The sequence below is a fragment of the Pempheris klunzingeri genome, chromosome 23, assembly GCF_042242105.1.
Source record: "Pempheris klunzingeri isolate RE-2024b chromosome 23, fPemKlu1.hap1, whole genome shotgun sequence".
NCBI lineage: Eukaryota > Metazoa > Chordata > Actinopteri > Acropomatiformes > Pempheridae > Pempheris > Pempheris klunzingeri.
The window spans coordinates 7,988,478-8,007,747 of NC_092034.1; the positions used below are offsets into that span (position 1 = coordinate 7,988,478).

The 19,270-nt window shown below is 41.7% G+C and overlaps 1 protein-coding gene across 1 annotated transcript; it reads right to left on the reverse strand.

Annotated features, from left to right (window-relative positions):
* Positions 1–533: 533 nt before the first annotated feature.
* Positions 534–18,479, reverse strand: dvl2 (dishevelled segment polarity protein 2). The gene is made up of 15 exons (XM_070854760.1): positions 17,970–18,479; positions 13,306–13,375; positions 10,887–11,041; positions 8,157–8,266; positions 7,778–7,907; positions 7,048–7,138; positions 6,773–6,842; positions 6,522–6,661; positions 5,990–6,066; positions 5,811–5,878; positions 5,534–5,668; positions 4,997–5,128; positions 3,808–3,984; positions 3,206–3,430; positions 534–2,163 (listed from the first exon to the last, which is right to left on the reverse strand). Exons 1-15 carry the CDS (start codon positions 18,128–18,130, stop codon positions 1,601–1,603), a joined length of 2,304 nt encoding a protein of 767 aa, XP_070710861.1. The 5' UTR covers positions 18,131–18,479; the 3' UTR covers positions 534–1,600.
* Positions 18,480–19,270: the final 791 nt, after the last annotated feature.

Below are 19,270 nucleotides of genomic sequence, written 5' to 3' on the forward strand. Positions count from 1 at the left end.
AATGACACTTGATGACACATCAGGGAAACATTACACCTAGTTGCAAGGGAAGATGTTGATTTCTTTAGAAATCTTATAGATTTACGTTTAAATGGTTGTGTTGTATAATGCAAAGCAGAGGGTCTGTCCAGAACACATTTTGTCTTTTCTTAACTGCACATATCCTAAACGTGTGTTGTCTTGGATCAGTTACAGGAACATAATTAATTAATCTTTCCTGAAGGCACTTATGTAGAACTTGTTTGGTGTTGCACAAATAAAACGTTTTGCATTATTAGAGTGTTGCCGCTTACACAGGAAGTCATTTATCATTGTACTTTTAAACCACTGGTGACAATATAATTGATAATTCTGGGAATGACTAATGCCTTCAGTTAAATAAAAGGAGATAATTTGAGCTCTATATCACAGTATCATGCTGAACAGAATCCAGATATCTACAGCATACAGTATGTGTGCAAACCGACTTTGAACCCCCTAATAAAATAATTAAGTCTGAACACAATGTAAGTATCAAATTTATTTTCAAATACACAAACAAAGGTGGCGATATGAAATCAAACAATGTGACACTGTCAATGTCATTCTTTTTGAAATGTTGAATCTTCATTTAGCACCTTAATAGTTCGGTTATACATGATTTATATAGTCACTCGTACAAAAATGAAATGGGTGAATAATGCGAGTCAGTAACATAAAAATAAGCATGGGTCATTTGGATCACAGTTACTTAAGATATACACTGCATGTAATCAAAAAGTACCGTTTTCAGCATCTCGTCTTCTCACCTATTAGTACCGCTAAGCCTCTACAGTCCCACACTGAAAACTCCTCACAATAAAAGAGTTACTAGGCTAGACAGTGATTACTAAACACAAGTTCACCTGACATTTTTGGACCTATTTTCTTTTCACATTAGACCTTGCTGACCTGTATTGTAGCATTTACACAGAAAGTAGTAGATATATACAGAGAAGTTCATTGTCAAACAATGCTGGAACAAGGAGTTATTTTATGTACCTGGAGTGTGAAAATCTCTCTAAAAATGCAAAGAGTAAGGCACTCGATATACTCCTGTGCTGCCAACGAATCTGGCATGATGATCCAGATGTGTATACAGGATTGTATCCTTTTCAAGTACACAGTGTATCTGGCACCCTCTAGTGTTAAACTGTGCTCTGTGCGCTTCCTCGATGGATAGCTCTGACAAGTCTGGGAAAGGTGCTTCCCCTCCTAAAATACTATATTTCTGTTTTGACGAGTGCTTAACAGCTCTGAATGGCACTCGAAATACTGCAGTGAGAGTTTGCCTTTTAAGAAAAGCAAACAAGCTCACTACTGGGTTGAAGAAAGTCAATTTATGATTGAAGAAGTGAAGAGAAACTAGACTTATAGTCAGACCATATCCCACATTAGTGTTTTAATTTTGTCTTATTTTCTTAGTCAATGCTAAACCCTGTTCTCACCAAATTTGCAACAAGTGCCCTCGATCCAATAGGCCCTTGTGAGCTCAAAAAGCTACCACCAGATCCTCGTCAAAGCAAGTGGGAACCGTACACTAACTTCACATGAATGGTCACTCAGCGCCACGACAGAAAAACTACATGACGTCCACAAAGAACTCGCTGGGGTTTCCCATGGCCAGGTGGAACGACTGGCGTGATGCAGTCAGCTCTGGGGGTACTGAGCCCAGGTCACGGGTAGGCGGGGCGCCAGGAGGCCCCCCTGGAGTGGAGGAGGGGGGCGGGGGCAGAGCCGGGTGCATGGGGGCTGTGGCCAGCTGCTGTGCGTGTGGAAGAGCATGAGCGGTTGCCATGGCTGCGTGTGGATGCTGGGGGACCATCATCACCATCATGGGGTTGTAAGGCATGATGCCTGGCGGGTAGGGAGACATGTGGGGCGGCTGTGGCATGCGGTGATGATGCGAGCGCTGGGAGGAGGCGTGGCTGTGCTCGCTGGGGGCGGCCGAACCGTGGCCACGCCTCAGGCTGCTGCGGGTGGAGTATTCTGATTCGCTGCCGCTGCCGGAGCGCGAGTCGGCCCCGCCGCCTTCTCCTCCCCCGCCAGAGGGCGATTTCTCCCCTCCACCCACGGTGCTGCCGGGACCTTTGGTGCTGCGACGTCGCTCGCCCTCGCTTCTCGTTGATCCGCTGCTTCGGCTCCCTGGGGGCAGAAAGAAAATGCTTTTAGGTAAAAAGTAAACAGGTCTAACTAGTGAAGCTTGTATCCTGCTCAAACTAATGAACACATCTAAGACAGACTGGACCTCATAGGTGACTGTTCCAGTGGTTTGCATGAAATACATGAGTTTTTAGACTTTTTCACTATTTTTCCCAAACAGCTGAATTTGTAGAAACCTTTTGTAAAAAATCCTTCTTTACTTTGAGATAGATGCTGAACAGAAAATACTCAACGTTAGCCTCACAACAACATTCACAGTTGCTTATTGTTTGTCTTCTAGGTTTGGTTTTCTGACTAAAGACTTCTGGCAACTGATTCTCAAATTTCATTTACTGGAGCCAAAGTGAAAATGGGTTCTGCTTCAAAGAATAAGAAAAGGTGAAAATTATAAATCCCATTAACATTTGTAACCATGTAATAGGTAAAAATCTTGCCTTGGAACAGAGCCTTTCTCAACACCATGTCATGTGGCTCACTCCATATGTTTTGGATACGAGACGTTATTTAAAAAACGATCTGATGCTATTGTTCATTTAATACTGATGTTTAGGTGGCTTTAATGAGCACCATGTAATTTTTCTGTGCTTACAATAATAGTATATCAGCTTCTGTTAAAATCAAAAAATGTCTTCATTCCTAATAGTGATTACTGTATTGGGACCGATTTGTCCTGGAATGTGGGAGGTAAAACAGAAACTTTTTTTGATCCCTAATACGGTTCCAAAAACGCTGGATCCAACTACTCCCATAATACAATCTAGTGGTGTCTTTTATTGATAACCTTGAATGCATCATCCAGAGCCACAGAAGACATGCATAAAAGCAGTTTGTGGTCCTCATGTCACATTAATTGAACTTCAAAAACTTGTTGTATGTTTTAGGAAACAGTCAGCAGTGACATTCAACTTAGATGATTTGTAGTTAGTGGGCTGGTGCATAAAAACCAGTACAGTCTTAATCCAACTCTTTCAGTCTCCTCAGATTTGCACCTCTCTCATCAGGGTGACATCTGATCTGAGCTCACCTTCGCTGTGCTGGCTGCCGGTGCTGCCGGGGGCGTAGCTGTAGCTGGTGAGCTCGTGGTACGGAGGTGGCTGGCTGGAGAAGGGGTGTGTGGGGTAGGGCTGGTAGGGGAAGGTGTGCATCATGGGCCACGGGGACGCCCCAGGGAGAGGCAGGGGGGCCAAGGTGTCCTGATCTGAGGCCCCGCTGGAGCCGTCATTGTCATTCAGGGACAGGTTGGCCATGTCTGGGTGGGAGATAAGAACAATGGAAGGAGTGAATAACCAAACTGTTTTGCAGAAAAGCTGAACAAATGATACCACTTCTGCAGAAACAAAATGTTCCTCAGAGATCACCAACAGATGGACTCGTTACACACAATCATCTTTATTTTTCTATTGCAGCTTGTGGACAGTTTTGTGGGTTTTTCTGCTTGTTGTCAAGATCTTTCTGCAGATTCTAAGTTTAACGAGGGCACAACATTAAAGAAATCCTTCCATACTAGAAAAGTCACATGTCTGACCAGCAGTATGTCCACAGAAGGCCTGTGTGAAAATGTGATTAAGCGGAACATGCAGACCGGTCCAAGTTGGTCTTTGATGTCGATGTTTTCTTGTTACTCACAGTTCTCACAGTCGCTTAAATCTCCGAAGACATAGTAACACTGTTCGGAGAAGGTGATCTTGTTGACGGTGTGGCGAATGAAGCCGGCCTTCAGCAGGTTGCTGGCGTACTTCCTGGCTTCACGGCGGTCCTGGAATCCCTCGATGTGATGGAAGAGCCACTCCACTACGTCTGAGCCTGGTGGTGGATGCATGACATGGATGGTTAGAGAGAAAATAATTTGTTCAAAAGGTAATTCTTGTCACAAAGACGCCCAGTATACATTTTTAAAAAGTATACATACAAACGATGAAGAAATAAAAATATAAACAAGTTAAACTAGAGGGATGTTAACAGAAATGAACAGCAGTGGGGTGAGTTTGAGGTATGTAGATCTGAACCAGAATAATAAAATCTTGTATTCTAAATGTGTTTACACACATTTGGTCACATGGTGAAATAAGAACAGCGGAATAACTTAGATCAACACATATTCCACATACTGGCAAATAATTTGTGGTATGTAGGAATTAACCACACGTCCAAGTGCAAATCAGAGTTAGGTGTAAACATCTAGGATCGCACAGCTGTACTTTAAGCAGTTAAATCTGCCTTCTTCCAGTTAAGGGCGGTTTAGTCTATTGTTCCCAAAACACTGTTTCAACTACATACTTTAATTAATTGTGTTGTGACAATAAAGAGTGTAACTGAAGTTTGTGGACACCATCTTCGGGGGGAATTAGCAGCCTTACTACTTTAAAGACATTATAAACAAACAGCCTCAAGAATGGCCATTAATGACGCTCAGAAATGGCAGCAAAATGGTTTTGCTGCAGGGAAAAGTGTCATTTTGTCCTTACACGGTGACCTGCAGGATCCTGGGTTTTTTATATATTATGATGACATGCGAGTTAAATTCAGAAATCGAATAAGGAACCAAATTTTCATTTCAAAAAGCACAACATGGACAGACGTGTAGTGTACGTAATTACTTCTTGTGATTCAGTTGCAGGTGATTCCAATTTAACAGATGTTTTCAGTCAAAACAGGCACTCAAGTTTGTACTTTAGGGGTTTTTTTCCCTCCCACAAGTCACACGGTTTCAATTCTGAGAACATAATGCCGGCCCTGTAAAGTCCTGCGAGGCACAAAAAAAGTTCATGAAAGTAATGTAGTCTTTTTTTGTCTTGTCTGCGCTCTTTATTCTTACCGAGGAAAGCGTTGGGGATGGTGATTTTAAGCCACATGCGGTCTCTGACCTCCAGACCAGACTCTGGCGAGGCCATGGCCTTGGCGACTGAAGCCATGTCGGAGTGCAGTGATAAGTTGAAGTCATCAAAACCTGGACAAAAACAGATGAGCACTTTAGGAAAGCTGAGGAGGAAGAAGTGTGGGCATGGAGGGATACATAAGAGAATGACTAAGGAATGAAATCTAAACGGGGTTAAAACTAAAAGGCAGGGAGTGTAACTTTGTAGAGGAGATCAAAGGGAGGAAAGCAGCAGACGTCATATCTCACATCACATAACGACAGCGACAAAGGCAGAAAAACATGTGAAATATTATTGGTATGCCACTAACGGGAAACAAATACTTTACAATAACAAACATTCAGACTTTGAATGTTGACACACTGATCAAGAAACTAGGTTTAAGAGTGGAGGATATGAGAGGATTGTGTGGATATAAAAGAAATGAGCATAAAGAGGGGAGGTGAGCTGAGGGAGATGCTGGAAGAGGCTCTCACGTTCGGTCTCGGTGACGGAGGAAGAGGAGGTGATGGTGCTGAGGGAGGAGCTGCCTGGGAAGGCGGGGTAGGCCCCGGTCATAGCCACCGAGTGGCTCACCCACGCTGCTGGGTCTATGGGTCGGATTGGTTCATCTGCGTAGGTGGAGAAGAGATGAGGAGACCATTACTGACCCTGACATTGGGGTTGGATCATCTAGAACCAAACACAATGAGGGAATACACAGAGAGGCTGTTTGCTCAGTGGGTGTGGGGGGAAGGGGAGTCCTGTACTTACTGCGAGGCAGAGTGAAGTAGCCCTGAGGAGAAGGATCCCAGCACTTAGCCACAGTAAGGATGATGGGCCTGGCAAACACCAAAAGAACAAGAAATCATCATCATCATTGTTGACCACTTACGGACTGACACAACTTATCAGTTTCTAAAATGATCTAAAATGAGAAAACAGTGACTCACCCCGGCTTGTGTACAATCTCCCTCAGCACCCGCACAGCATCGTCATTGCTCATGTTCTCAAAGTTGATGTCATTCACCTTGGAGGGGATTGAAGCATGAGATTAGTCAACTGTTCAGTTGAGAGAAAGATGACAGCTGACTATTCTCATAATCGACTAATAGTAATAAACTGAAGATCTTTAGGTTTTAGATTGTTGGTGGGACAAAACAAGATCATATAATCACCAAGGGCTTTTGGAAATGTTGATGTGTATATTTCATGTTTCATCTCTCATGTTTCTTTGTTTTAGTGAAAAAAATGTTAGATATATTAAATAGATGTGTTCATACATCTCAGCACATCAAAAGGAATAAGGTTAAGTATCCTAAACTGGAGAACCTGCAGGAAAAGATCCCAAAAAGGGTCTCAAAATGTTGAACAACTAAAAAAAGAGCATTAAGTAGTATTAAGGAAAACATTCATCTAAACAGTAATTTACAATATAAATAAAACCCTGATCTGGTCTTGGATGAAGCCACTCGTCTTCCTCACCTGCAATAGCATGTCGCCAGGTTCGATGCGTCCGTCTGCGGCCACAGCTCCTCCCTTCATGATGGAGCCGATGTAGATGCCTCCATCCCCCCTTTCGTTGCTCTGGCCCACAATGCTGATCCCCAAGAAATTGTACTTCTCTGTATTGCCGAGAAATCAGAATAGTGTTCTGTTAAAAAATGCTAATATTTCCTTTGCACATTAAACAAACACTGGGCTTTAAAGACAAGAACACATCAAAATGTACAGACCCATGTTGAGAGTGACGGTGATGATGTTCAAAGACATTGTGGAGTCTGTCACGCTGCTGAAGGAGGATGCCTGAAATTGAAACCCAGGAAAATCACCATGAGACACACTTACAAACACTGAGAGCAATACACAGTCAGAGCAAACCATTTCAAAGGCTTCCCACTCTATAAATCCTTGATTCAGTGAGAAACAGGAGTGAGCATGCACGCAAATACCTACAGTAAGCTGTCAGAAAAAGAATGTAGGGCAGAAAAGCCAAGTGAACTGTACGTACTCTCTCCAAACGTGGGGGGCGCTGTTTCCTGCGTCTGCGGTGCCGTTTGAGAAGCCTCGAGGCTGTGCTCTGCTCTGTTGCACTGCTGAACCTACGAGTTCAAGGGTCAGTTAAAGGTGAAAGGTCAGACAAGAAACATACTGTCAGCAACCTTTAATTGGGTTGTTTCTGTCTCCTCTTTTGTGTTGCTTTTTGTGCCTTAAACCCACAAAGAAAACGGGGAAGCTAATTGGGGATTCTTGAGTGAAAGATTTATTTTCCCCTCCCGACTGACTGTGGATATGTCATGTTTCATCTCGAGATATACAAAATGAGGAAAAAATAACGGCTGCAAAAAATAACAACAAAACAGCAAGACCGCTCAAGTTGGAGCCAGTATAGAGAAAATCAGAAACACTCAGATGGAGATATTTTAATCCATTTAGGGTAATCTCTTAATATGGAAACTGGTTTAAACAAAAACAGTGCTGTTCCTACTGTGGGAATTACAGCCAAATCATGAGCATGTCACATTTATAACGTTAACTAAAAAGTTGGTCTTTGAATTGGGAAGAGCAAATAGACAGAAAACAGAAAAAACAAAGGACTAAATTAGTATGAAGTTCAATGGAGCATTGTAATCTCAATATTCTTTTTAAATGTGATGTTTTGATACACAGACATCTATGAAATTGAACTCTTGAGGGATACATAACATTTAGGTATCTCAATCCATTCATCAGTCGCTCACCTGCTCATGGTGTCGTCGTCCTCAGAGTCGCAGAAGCTGGTGGTTTCTAGCTCGCTGCTCATCACTGTGCTGGAGCTCTCGTACCCTGCCAGGTGGCGCTCCAGTCGACTCTGGCCGTTCAAACGAGGCCCTGGGACACCACAGAAGAAGCCCGAAAGACAAGAGGGAAGATATTCATCATGAAATTTCATGCCTGCTCAGGTCAGGGTTTACCTTCTTTTTTTTTTTTTGCTCATATAGATCACAAACATTCCTGACTTGGACATTCCTTGATTATATCACGAGCTTTTCATTGTTTGGATGTTGAGAACGAGCCAAATCTTGATGGGCTCATAAAGGAGCAGTTTTCATCAAAGCACAGTGACGTGCCGTTTCTCACCGTGCTGCTCGATGCCGTCTCTGTGTCGAGGTCTCTCTCTCCTGAATGAGACTACAGACTCTGTTTCGGTCTGGTCATCCAGGGTCTCCACACTGCCTGTAGCATTGGGACTGAAGGAGAAGAAGCAACAGCACTGTGAGAATTAGAGCATGAAGGAGTTTCAACATTTGATTCAACTATTTTGATGTAATAATGTCGTTAAATCGTGGCTGTCTTTCCAGATGCTGCTATCCCTCTTTTTTAGTTTTATCTTTTATACAACTTTTTTACATAAACAATAGGACTCCCTGAAGACCAGTAAGCAAATTTTGAAGGAACAAAATTGTGTTACAGCACTTTATTATCTACTTATGTAAACCATGGATCAAAGCAAGAATTATTTGTCAGCCTGAAAAGATGTCCAGGAGGAAATGTGTACAATGTATTGAATAAAGTATGCAAGAATTTAAAACTGCTGTACGCCTGAAATCGGACCTGGTGCCTCAGAACTTTACGCTCTGTGTACACTTCTAGTGGACTTTTAAAGCATTCAAATAATTCAGCAATGCCAAAATCTGGCAATTACGACCTCAAGAGTCTCATGAGTCACACTGATTTTTTGGCAGCTGTTGTGTTACCCTTTGTAAACTGTTAACTCTAATAAAGACAAGCTGTGTGTCTTTTTCTCAATTCAAAAAAACTTATTTGTTTGTTAATTTATCCCCAGTGGGATAATTAAAAAGTTTATGCAGCAGAGCGCACACACAACCACACATTAAAATACACAACAAATAGGAAGAATGCCAAAAAATCTAATAAAGTTTAATAAATACCAACTGTCTGAAATTGAAACTTTCATCTCCCATAGGCATACTTAAATCTTCACAGACAAGATCAGATGACAGGAGACCTGCTGGCCCGTCACGTGTAGACAGGGAAACAAAATATGGTGACTGGAAACATGAGGCCATGTAGTGCGAAGGCAGGAAGAAGCCACTGCATGAAGTGTTGGATCCAGCATATTGTGATCAATGGCCTGTTACCTTACACTTCCTGTGTATCAAATACACTTTGACTTTGGCTTTTGGCTTTGTTTTTACTGATAATGACATATAGTAAGCATTTACTGGTTTGTCAGTTACTATATATAATCAGTGAAACACTTAGTGTTAAAATGTACTTGTCAGTGGTGCAGAAACTATGTCATGGCAGGACTCCACAAGAATATGGAGTAGCCAGCCAGCGAGGAAAATTTAAGAGAGAAAAAATGTGTCTGTAATAGCCCAAATTTGGTGGCCACTATATGCACGGATACTAATTATTCCATATTCAAATGAGTTTGAGGAAAAACTCTTTTCAATTCTAATTAAACATATATGTCACTGCAGGGAATTCTATGACAGTATATTTTATTTTTTTTAATCATTTTTTGGAGGCATATCAAATTAGTTTGCATAACTGGTCGATGGCAAACAACATGTTCTATGGCATTTTAAACAGTATTTCCTCATATGACACGGGTCTGTTACTTTGACAACATTGACCATTTATGACATCCAGAGGAAGGAGTAAGAAGAAGCAAGAATCCACGGGAGAAACCTTTCACCTCTTCAGGTGGTGAAAGGCAATGTAGCAACATGAATACATAGATGGACAGAGAGAAGCAAGTTCAAAACAAGATCAAATGAAAGAGACTTTTCTGCATCAGTCATAGAGGCTCTACAATTAGTTATATTTCATTTTCCAGCATGAGCAATGATGTTGATCCAGCTCCAAATATAGCATGGAGAGAAATAACCAATGTGGCTAATGCTCCATCTGCAGTAAACCGCACATTTAGTCAAGTTAAAAAGAAATAGTTTCTTATGAAATTGGAAATAGAATGTATCAGGCCACCATCCTGCAGCCATATCCAGGGACAGACAGGACGAGGTCCAAACGTAAATGAATGAGAGCGCTGCAGCAGTAATGTGGGGTTTCGCTGATGGGTCTGAACTCTATTTGACCCTTAAACTAAACATAAAGCTCCAGACAACATACTTCTCAAGGAGCCATGTAAGAAGCTCTTAAAATGATAGATACTTGGTTTGTTTGGGACACCACAGGCCCTTATTCAAATTACAGTAATGGCTTCCTCAAATTTTAGTAGCATATCATGGTTGCTAAAGGGTGAAGAAAAGACGGTTATCTAAAGGATCTTTATTTAATTCTGAAAATCTCTGACTTCCCTTGTGGTTTCAAGCACTTTGAAGCTCACAACTTTATATTAAAAAGATCAAAATGACTACATGTACTGTAAAAGATGTTGCTCTACCTACTGAGAATTATCACCCACTCTGCAGTGAGCTTTAACTCAATGAAGTCTTATCTTCTTTCAGCTCTTTGTTTGGGTTTTGTAACCTGTTACATAACCGAGAAATGAGTGATGATATTTATTTTATTATATAGTTACGATTTAAAAAGCAATAATATATTAGTGAATTCAAAAACGTGTGTAAGAACATTTTAAAATTAAGTCTGCGTGTTTGTATAGCGTATTGTAAGCTTCTCCCAGAACTAATAAGGGCGGCACCACCTAAGATCAGGTTCAAATGAGCTGAAGTATTCTTGCTATTCTTGTGGTAATTTAATCCTGGGAGTGTATGAGATATTCAGGAAAAGATGCAGTATCTACATTACAGCCATGGTAGAAGCACAAGTAGTGAGTTAACTCTCCAGGTAATTATTCAGTCCAGTGTGTGATCTGCTTACTGAAAGGAGGGCGGCCTGGAGTCGCCGATGCCCCCAGTTCTCTCTGCAGGTGGGGGTGGGAGAGGCGGAGGAGGGGGCGAAGGCTGGGTGGTCGTTTCCACAGGGGGGACCACTGCCACTGGGGGCTCTGCTGCTGGAGTGTCTGAAGATACCAACTGGGAAAAAAAAGGAGAGAAAAGAGACGTGAACAGGAGGGTAAAAGGTAGAAAGACAGGAAGTGGAAAAAAAGAAACAAAGATATGTGGAGCGAAGAGAAATGGGCACAAAACAAGTGGTACAAATTGAGAAAGGGCAGAGAGAATAGAGGGTGAGAAAAGGAGAAGAATGAAAATAGGAGAAGGAAGGAGGTGGAGGGCAGAGGGAGGAAAAACGGGTAAGATGTCAATTACTCTGACACACAAACACTGTACTCTTTTCAGATGGACGTCTCAAGGGCATACTGAAATGCTATCCTACACTTAACCTGTCTCTCTTCATTATACAACAAAAGTACAAGCACACACACACACACACACAGGGGTAACACACATCAGCAATTAGGATGAATGCCATAGAGCATCCAATTACCTGAACCATAAAAACAAACACAGGAAGGGAATAAGATGTAGTTAAGACCAGCTGAGCAAAAAGGGCGTATTTGGCTGAAACATTAGAAAAAAAACAAGGTTTTAATGATGGAAATATTTGAAATCCCTGTGTTTTAACACTAAAAAACATTGTTCACTCCATCGTTTTTGGACATTTGGTACATTTGCTGAGTTCCGACAAAGAAGCATTGCTATCCCCGTCAAAATAATTCAGCCGAATGGAGTCATCAGCCTGTGCAGACTGACGTTCGCCCTCTTTCACTCAGTCACTCCCTGCTCTTCCCTCCCCACTAATGGCTACGAAACACTCGTCTTCTGGGATCCCTCCATCCGTCTCGGCCTGCAGATCACATGTCAGTCCCTCTGGTCTCTGAGCTTTGTTCCCCCTCCTTTAATGCCTTCCCTCGTTCTTATGCACTTAACAGATGCTTTGGCCTAAAACCTGCTTATCTGGGCCCCGTCCCGATGTTTTGTCTCTATTCAAATGTAACCTGCGGGGTGGGGTACAACAACCTGGCTTTCTATTGGGGAAATGGAAAGAATGAAAGCTGGACCTGGCAGCTCACTGTACTGTAACTGGTAAGAAGCTGTGCTGCTTGAGTATCGATTAACACAATGAGAAAAACATTTTCCTCATCATTGGTTCAGAAAAGTGCTTCACGTATTGTGACCATCAAGTAAGCATTGTAATGTGCAGATTTGTTAGATTACATCATGTATCAGCACACTTTTGTCACCAATAGTGACTTAGTGACTTTTAAATGGCTTCTGCACCAACACTGACCATCAAGTCGTGAGTTGAGTCTTTAAAGACTTTTTGTTCTCATATCAAACATAAAAAATTCAAGATTTTCAAAAAGACTGTCAAGATTTCTCTTTTCTTTACAGTTGTTTTATTGCTTTCAGAAATCTTAAGCGAAGGAACATCATAGTTCATTGCCTGTGGAGATAACGAAAACGGGGTAATTGGTACAAAAAAAGAACCCCCCAGGCCTAAACAAAACATGGATATTCCAGGAAATGCTCGTGATCTCCCAGAAGATGGGAAAAATGGGAGATGAAATAAATAAATGCAAGGGAAATGTGGATATTAGGACAGCAGTGATATGACAAATGTATACCCACTTGTCCCTTTTTCCTTTGTAAAATAAATGTTACAAATAAAAAGTGACAAAAATACATCAGAAAACAAGACTAGCATTAAGATCATTTTAAAAAGCTAATACTGAATCAATCAAGTTTAAAAACAACGGGTTCACTGGAGGGAAAGAGAAGGGAGGGAAAAGAATGAACATTTTTATCGTCTGTCTGAACTACTAGTACATCCTGGTGGCTGTAGTGACTCAGACTGTGGCTGAAGCTCTGAGCAGATTTTTTTTCACAGATCTTGTGAGTTTGTTTCCTCCTGTTTAACCTGGCTGGACAGTTGGTCTGGTTCAGGTTTCTCACTCTTTCCAGGCGATTTTTCCCCAAGGTATTTCTTACAAAAACACTCACCAAACCCTGAGCTGAAGTTGGAACATGAAAAAAAGTCCTGAAAAAAGTCAACGACCTAAATTTGAAATTTGAAGGGAAAAAAAAAAAAAAAATCAAACAAAATCATTAGTTTGAGGGAGGTCTGGAGGAATGCACAGGAAAAGGAAAAGCAATTTCTGGAAACGGCCTCTGGCTGATGATGTTGGCTGACGTTTGAGATAAAAGCCAAGTCTTGAGGTTTTCACAGAAGCCTCAGTGAAATGAGGTCATTGACAGATTTAGAGCAATGGTCACCGGTGAAGTCTGGACGGCTCCCACTTTTATTGCAAATATGAAACAGGTTTATAATTTCTTACCCATGACACCACTCGGCCGTTGAAACATGGCAACTTGGCACTGTCATCGGAAATCTCCTCTTTCACCACCCTGAAAGGCAGAGAGACAAAGTGAGGCTCAGGACGTATAAACTGTTCTGCCTTCACAACATTGCGGCTCAGTATGCGGTATGTGGATGGTACGGCGCGGTGGAGGAATGAGGGCTGAACACAACACTGAGGTTTTAATCTGGTCATAAAGAAAAAAAGTGAAACTGCTGGGCCATTAAACAGTTTACATTACTGACACCATACATGAAATGCATTAGGCTGTGAAAACAACATGGCAGAAGTGAATCAAACGCCTGGCTTAATTCTAAAATATGCTTTGACAAGCTGTTCTTGCTCGCTTGCCATATTCCTTTTCCATGTGTTACCAGGTGTTTTATGGCTCAGCCTGTGGCCAACACAACTAACTCATACAACTAATGCTTCAGCTTATATCACATCAACACAACAGCTGTAAAAATATTTCACCAGAAAGTAATGTTAAAAGCATGGTTAGTGAGTAATATGTAGCCCATTTGATTTTACGTTGAAGGAAGGACCAGGATTTTTTTGGCCCCGATCCTGATCTCAGCCCTTTATTATTAAGTATCTGCTGATTCAAAGTCTTACCTAATACTTATATTGACCTAAATGTTAATTAAATATGTAGCAGACACTGACAAATTACAGTTATAGACCACTAAATATGACAAAGCATACTTTTCACAAATACAGGAGGCCTGTGTTCAAAACAATTTATTTCAGAATCTTAAATTAATGATCCAGCATGAATAAAAGTTCAACTGAGCAATTACATCTTATTACCCAAATACCACCCGAGACAAGAAGCTATGATTTAGGACAGCAGATATCAAAGTAAAAGAACAAACAACCTTAATTTGCACCCTCCAGTAAGTGACAGACGCTATGGAATTTCCTCTGTCACCGTAATGCCCTAAAACACACACACTCTTAACTGCTTTTGTGCCTCCTTGCAAATTACACAACCCGGTCGACTAAATATGCATGCAAATCCAATACACATAACAATAACCTCTCAGTAACAGCCACTGCGAGAGCCCAGTGTCCACATGGCCAAAGCTCCTTAAAGGCATCACATCCGTCTGGCTGTTCTTCCCACCTCCCGTCTCTTCCTCTGTGTTTGTCACAGGGACAAACATTCGGCTTCAGCTGTGTAATTTCCCCCCCAGCAGCCGTCCACTATGTTATTACAGTAGTTTACTGGGACAGGGGCTGGGCACAAGTGCTACGGAGGGGACACTTGACCGCTCTGACTCCTTCAGAAGTCTCCCTTTTGCAGCTCCATCTGCCAGTGTGCATCTTCCTCTGTGTGTGAGACTTGGTCAGGCTCCACTGGGCTTTCGTAAGCAGCTGCTGAGGGCTGGTTTTGTGGGTGAGTGTTAGCACACGGCCAGATTGTTGTGGGCACTGGTGGGGAACTGTTACAGGAAGACTTTGCTTTTGTGAGCCGGCTGTGTGGCTACTGTATGTTAGTTAACAAATGGATTCTCCGACATTTGATTTATTTAACTCTTCCCCTTCTCGGACGCGCTGCGAGAAACTGCATCTAGACAGCAGATGAACAGATGCAACATTCTTCTCCTGAGAGTGTAATTGTCGTCATTCCTCGGCCCTCCAAACAAACAAGTGACCACAGTCGAGAGTCATTTCACAGACACTCTAAAATGCCTCAAACAATGCACAAACACCACTGAAATATGCTGAGTCCTGTTGGGTTTAATGCAACCTGACGTTTTTCACCCCCACTTCCCATTTCCAGTCCCTTGCTGCCATTAAATTCCTCATACACAACACAGCATCTCCTTTCTAACAATGTATCTTACTTATACAGCTCCCATGTCCTCCTCACTTGCACACTGACACTGAAGAATATCTAACAACTATAGGCGAACATCATCCCACTCTTTCTCCTCTTTCATCTCCCAGTGGACCCTCCAGACACCCCAGCAAATGGCCTCCATCCAGCCCCAGGTTTCCAGCACCGGCCCTGGCCTGCTCTGCTCTGCTCTGCTCCACGGATCTCCCCCACTGCCACACACACAGCTCTGGTCGACAGCTGGCCTCGTACCAGGGCAAATGAAAACACACACTATTACACACTTCTCTCCTGGGTCGGAGGAAGGGGGGGGGGCACCTCCCTGCTTTGATTGGACAGCTGACTCGGAGCTATGTTCGAAATTTTTCATCTGAACTCAGTTGGAGATATTCAAATGAGTGAGTGTGATGCCAGGCTGAGCAATTCAAGTTAGGAACTTTTTCCCTTTGTCTTGCGATTCTGCCTTTGAAAGACTTTCCTTGCCTGCTGAGAGAGTTTTGGCTCTTTTGAGAAAACACTGACAGTGTGTGCTCACTCACAAGCACACAGGGTCCAAACGTAATCATGTCCTGTTTGGTTACACAGGACCACGATCTTAATTCGACAGCTTACTTGGAAGTTGCACTGGTGGTGATTGTAGTCGAGTTAAAATAATCAATGGAGACCATTAGAGAGTTGAAGGAGAGGCCCTACAGATATTACTGTGCCCATAAAGGCTTAATAGCTTTTCACTGTTATTAGGCTCAGACACAGAGTGGCAAATGTAGTCTGATGTAAAATCCCTGCAGTGAATCATGAGTCACATTCATGAAGTTTATACTTTTCAGTTTACGTTGAAACCGTTTCACTTCAGAGGCTGTATTTTGTGGAGCTGATGAACTGTATTAATCTACATTTAGCCATGTTCAAGACAACGACTACAATAGTAGAGCTGAAAAAACCATTCATCAATCAGACAAACATCAGAAAACTAATCTGCAATTGCTTTTATTATCTATTCATAGTTTAAGTCATTTTAGGGTATATTTCAAAGATTTGCTTCTGTTTTATGTCACAGTAAACTGAGTATATTTGGGTTTTGGATTGTTGGTTGAACTAAATAAGACATCTGAAGATGCGACCTTTGGTACTGGCAACTTGAAATTGACATTTTCACAATTTTCTGACATTTTAAAAACAAGCAATTAATCTGGATTTAGTTGAGGCCCTAAGGAATATTTCTGTGCAATCACAGTGGACAACAACAACTTTGGTTCTCAATAATACTCTATATAACCAACAAGATGTTCTCTTTAGGGCTTCAGATTATTATTTTGATGGTCTATTATCTATTTCTGTTTTGAAATTGTAAATAACTGAGTCTACAGACAGTCAGCAATATGACAAGTCAAACACAAGATCCCAGAGCCCAAAGCGACGTCATAACATTGCTTACACAGTCTGACTGAGCATCATTTATAGTGATTTTACATAAAAGTCTGCTTTATTGGCCAAGTATGTCTACACGTACAAGGAATTTGGCTCCAGTTTTTCATTGAATGATAAAAAGCAAACTGGTATTCTTATTTGGAAAAGTGGATTTTTACTTGATAAATAACAAAAATGATCAAAATGCAGATTAACACATTCCTATGGACATGCACACTGATTGCTCAACTAATCACTTGAGCAGTTTAGCAGCAGATGTGTATTATATTTTTAAAGGCACATTTACCACAGATTTCCCTCAAAGAAATCTTGCTAGAAGTCAGTTATTGATGTTGCTCCAACAAATATTCAAATGATCGGCGTCCAAGGGGCAGCTGTAGCCTGCCTGCTCTGTCAAGACCTAATGAAAAGCCATCTCATCCTCTTCATCTCAGTGTTTAAGTGGATATTGCAGCTCCCTTGGCACAGGCGCCAATGGTGCCATCCAAAGAGGAAAAGAGGCAAATGGCCCAGCCTTAATACTCTTCCAAGACTACAATGCATTTAACAGAAGCCCTAAGGGTCTCACTGGGTGAATAAACCACAAACATGCATTCCTCTGCAGGAAAATGCACAGCAGCCACACGGGAAAAAAAAAAAGATTAATTGATAGAGGAGAGGAGACAGCTCTTTCTGGAGGAGTGGGCTGGGAGAAAGGGGAGAGGAAGGGAGGACGGCTGGGAATGAAAGGATGGCTGGCAGGCCAAAGTGTTAAAGAGGGGAGACAAAACCCTGGCTTCAGTCCCTAAAGAAAGAAAAGGCGAGGATTTCACAAGATGATGGACTGAAGGAGGGAGGGAGGGATGAGGATTAGGGCAAAGAAAAGCAGCGGGGACAGGGAATGCCTCCCATTGTAATGATGATGTTTTCTGAGAAATGCCCCTGCCTACAAACCCGTAGTATTTATAGAACCACTTGGATATTCATCACCAGTCATTATAACTTTCTGATTAGGGATGTGTGGACTTACTGGCTTCATTCAAGTTCATTATCCCTCTACCATAACTTATTCCCTGTGACGAATATACGACAGCCGGTCACAAGATAGGATTGCATGACCTTTTTGGCACGCAAACAGGCAAGAATTTCATTAAAAGCTGCCTTTTTGTATGTTTGAGTGAACTTACTCAAAGTTAGTGCGTCTCCACTCAGAAAAAAACAAAAGCACAGCATGGGATTGTGCAGCGTTTAACACTTTTGTTGCATTTATGTTATCTTCTCTCAATACTCTTACTACTTTAAACTTTTAGCAGCTTTTATCGCTCCCCGTTTTGCATGCAAACCACAAAGCCCCTCTCTGCTAAAGGAGGAAAAAAAAATCAGTGCAGCTCACCCGAAGTCCTGGTCCATAGACTTGAAGAAGAATTTGTAGTTTGGCTTGTTCAAGACCTGTTTAAAATCCAGCAAAGTTATATTTTCGGCAGCTATGGGTATCTTCACCAAATACGGCGTCTCCTCTTCGTCGATGTGATAAATTATTTTGGTTTCCGCCATGTCTTCGGCTGCTTTTCTCCCCCCCGAGCTGGAAGTCACGACTAGAAACACACTATGAGGCGAGGTAGCGTTAACTTTGTTGGGTAGTTAGCTAGCTAGCTAGCTAGGTGGCTAACGAGACGGCAGAGGTGAAACGATGATGGCCACTGAGATTTTCAGCCCGAGCCAGAGGACGAACGGCGGCGTAACCCCGCTCACAAGCTCGCTCAACGACTGTAGGAGAGCAGAAACTCTCATTCCCCCTGTTACCGAGGGGCGAAAGACGACGGACACGCTACATTCACACGACCTAACTACCTACAACTTTTCCCCCAACAAAAACATACAGGGGAGGGGGTCTAAAAACTTTTCTCCACTTTTTGCGAGCCAACGCGGCGTGTGACGTCAGCACGTAACCCCCTTTTTTTACGTACTCCCCCAGCCCCCCACCCCTACATTTTTATTACTACTTTATTATTTTTTATTTCAGTCAGGAATAAAATATTCGTGGACCAAATGACATTTTCTGATTTGATTGTTTTTTTGAGGAGTAAAGTTTTATGTATCTTTTATAAATAGTTTTATTTAATAGTTATTTTATTTCCAATGTTATGTATATACACTGTTGCCCATAAAGTTGGAATAATTGTTAAATACCCCCAATTTTGTTAAAGCCTGAATACACAGTTTGCAAAGGTTAATTGTGGTTTACGTTTCACTGTGATATGTTCGGAAGAGTTTGATCAATAAAGTTGAGAAGATATACACTTTATTTATCAAGAATAAATCACATTGTCACAATCATTTCATGAGAAGAGGTAAAAAACATTTTATTCCAACTTTATGGGCAACAGTGTATATATGTACATATGTGTGGTGAAGCAGTATGTGTTTACATCATCAATGTATATACATATTTACCTGTATCACCTTATTTGACGGGGAAAAATTAAATCTCATGAGAGAAATATGTCACGCCCTGCTTTTCAGATTTTATTTATTAGACATAAAGTACTTTGGTTTTCTGTCAAACTCTTTATATCACATCACATTCATATCAATCTTTATATCACATAATTGATGATACGATAAGTAGGCTTTTCCCCTTTTATTAGTGCAAAGGGACATAGTACAAAAGGTGATAAATTAGACAAATTAAAC

Excerpts from the sequence above, each read along its gene's own strand:
- dvl2 (XM_070854760.1), bottom strand. The coding sequence starts at position 18,130 with ATGGCGGAAACCAAAATAATTTATCACATCGACGAAGAGGAGACGCCG. Across the intron at positions 6,067-6,521 it reads CTGGCGACATGCTATTGCAG|GTGAATGACATCAACTTTGA; the intron begins GTGAGGAAGACG and ends ATCCCCTCCAAG. Across the intron at positions 3,431-3,807 it reads TTTAAGCGACTGTGAGAACT|ACATGGCCAACCTGTCCCTG; the intron begins GTGAGTAACAAG and ends TCTCCCACCCAG.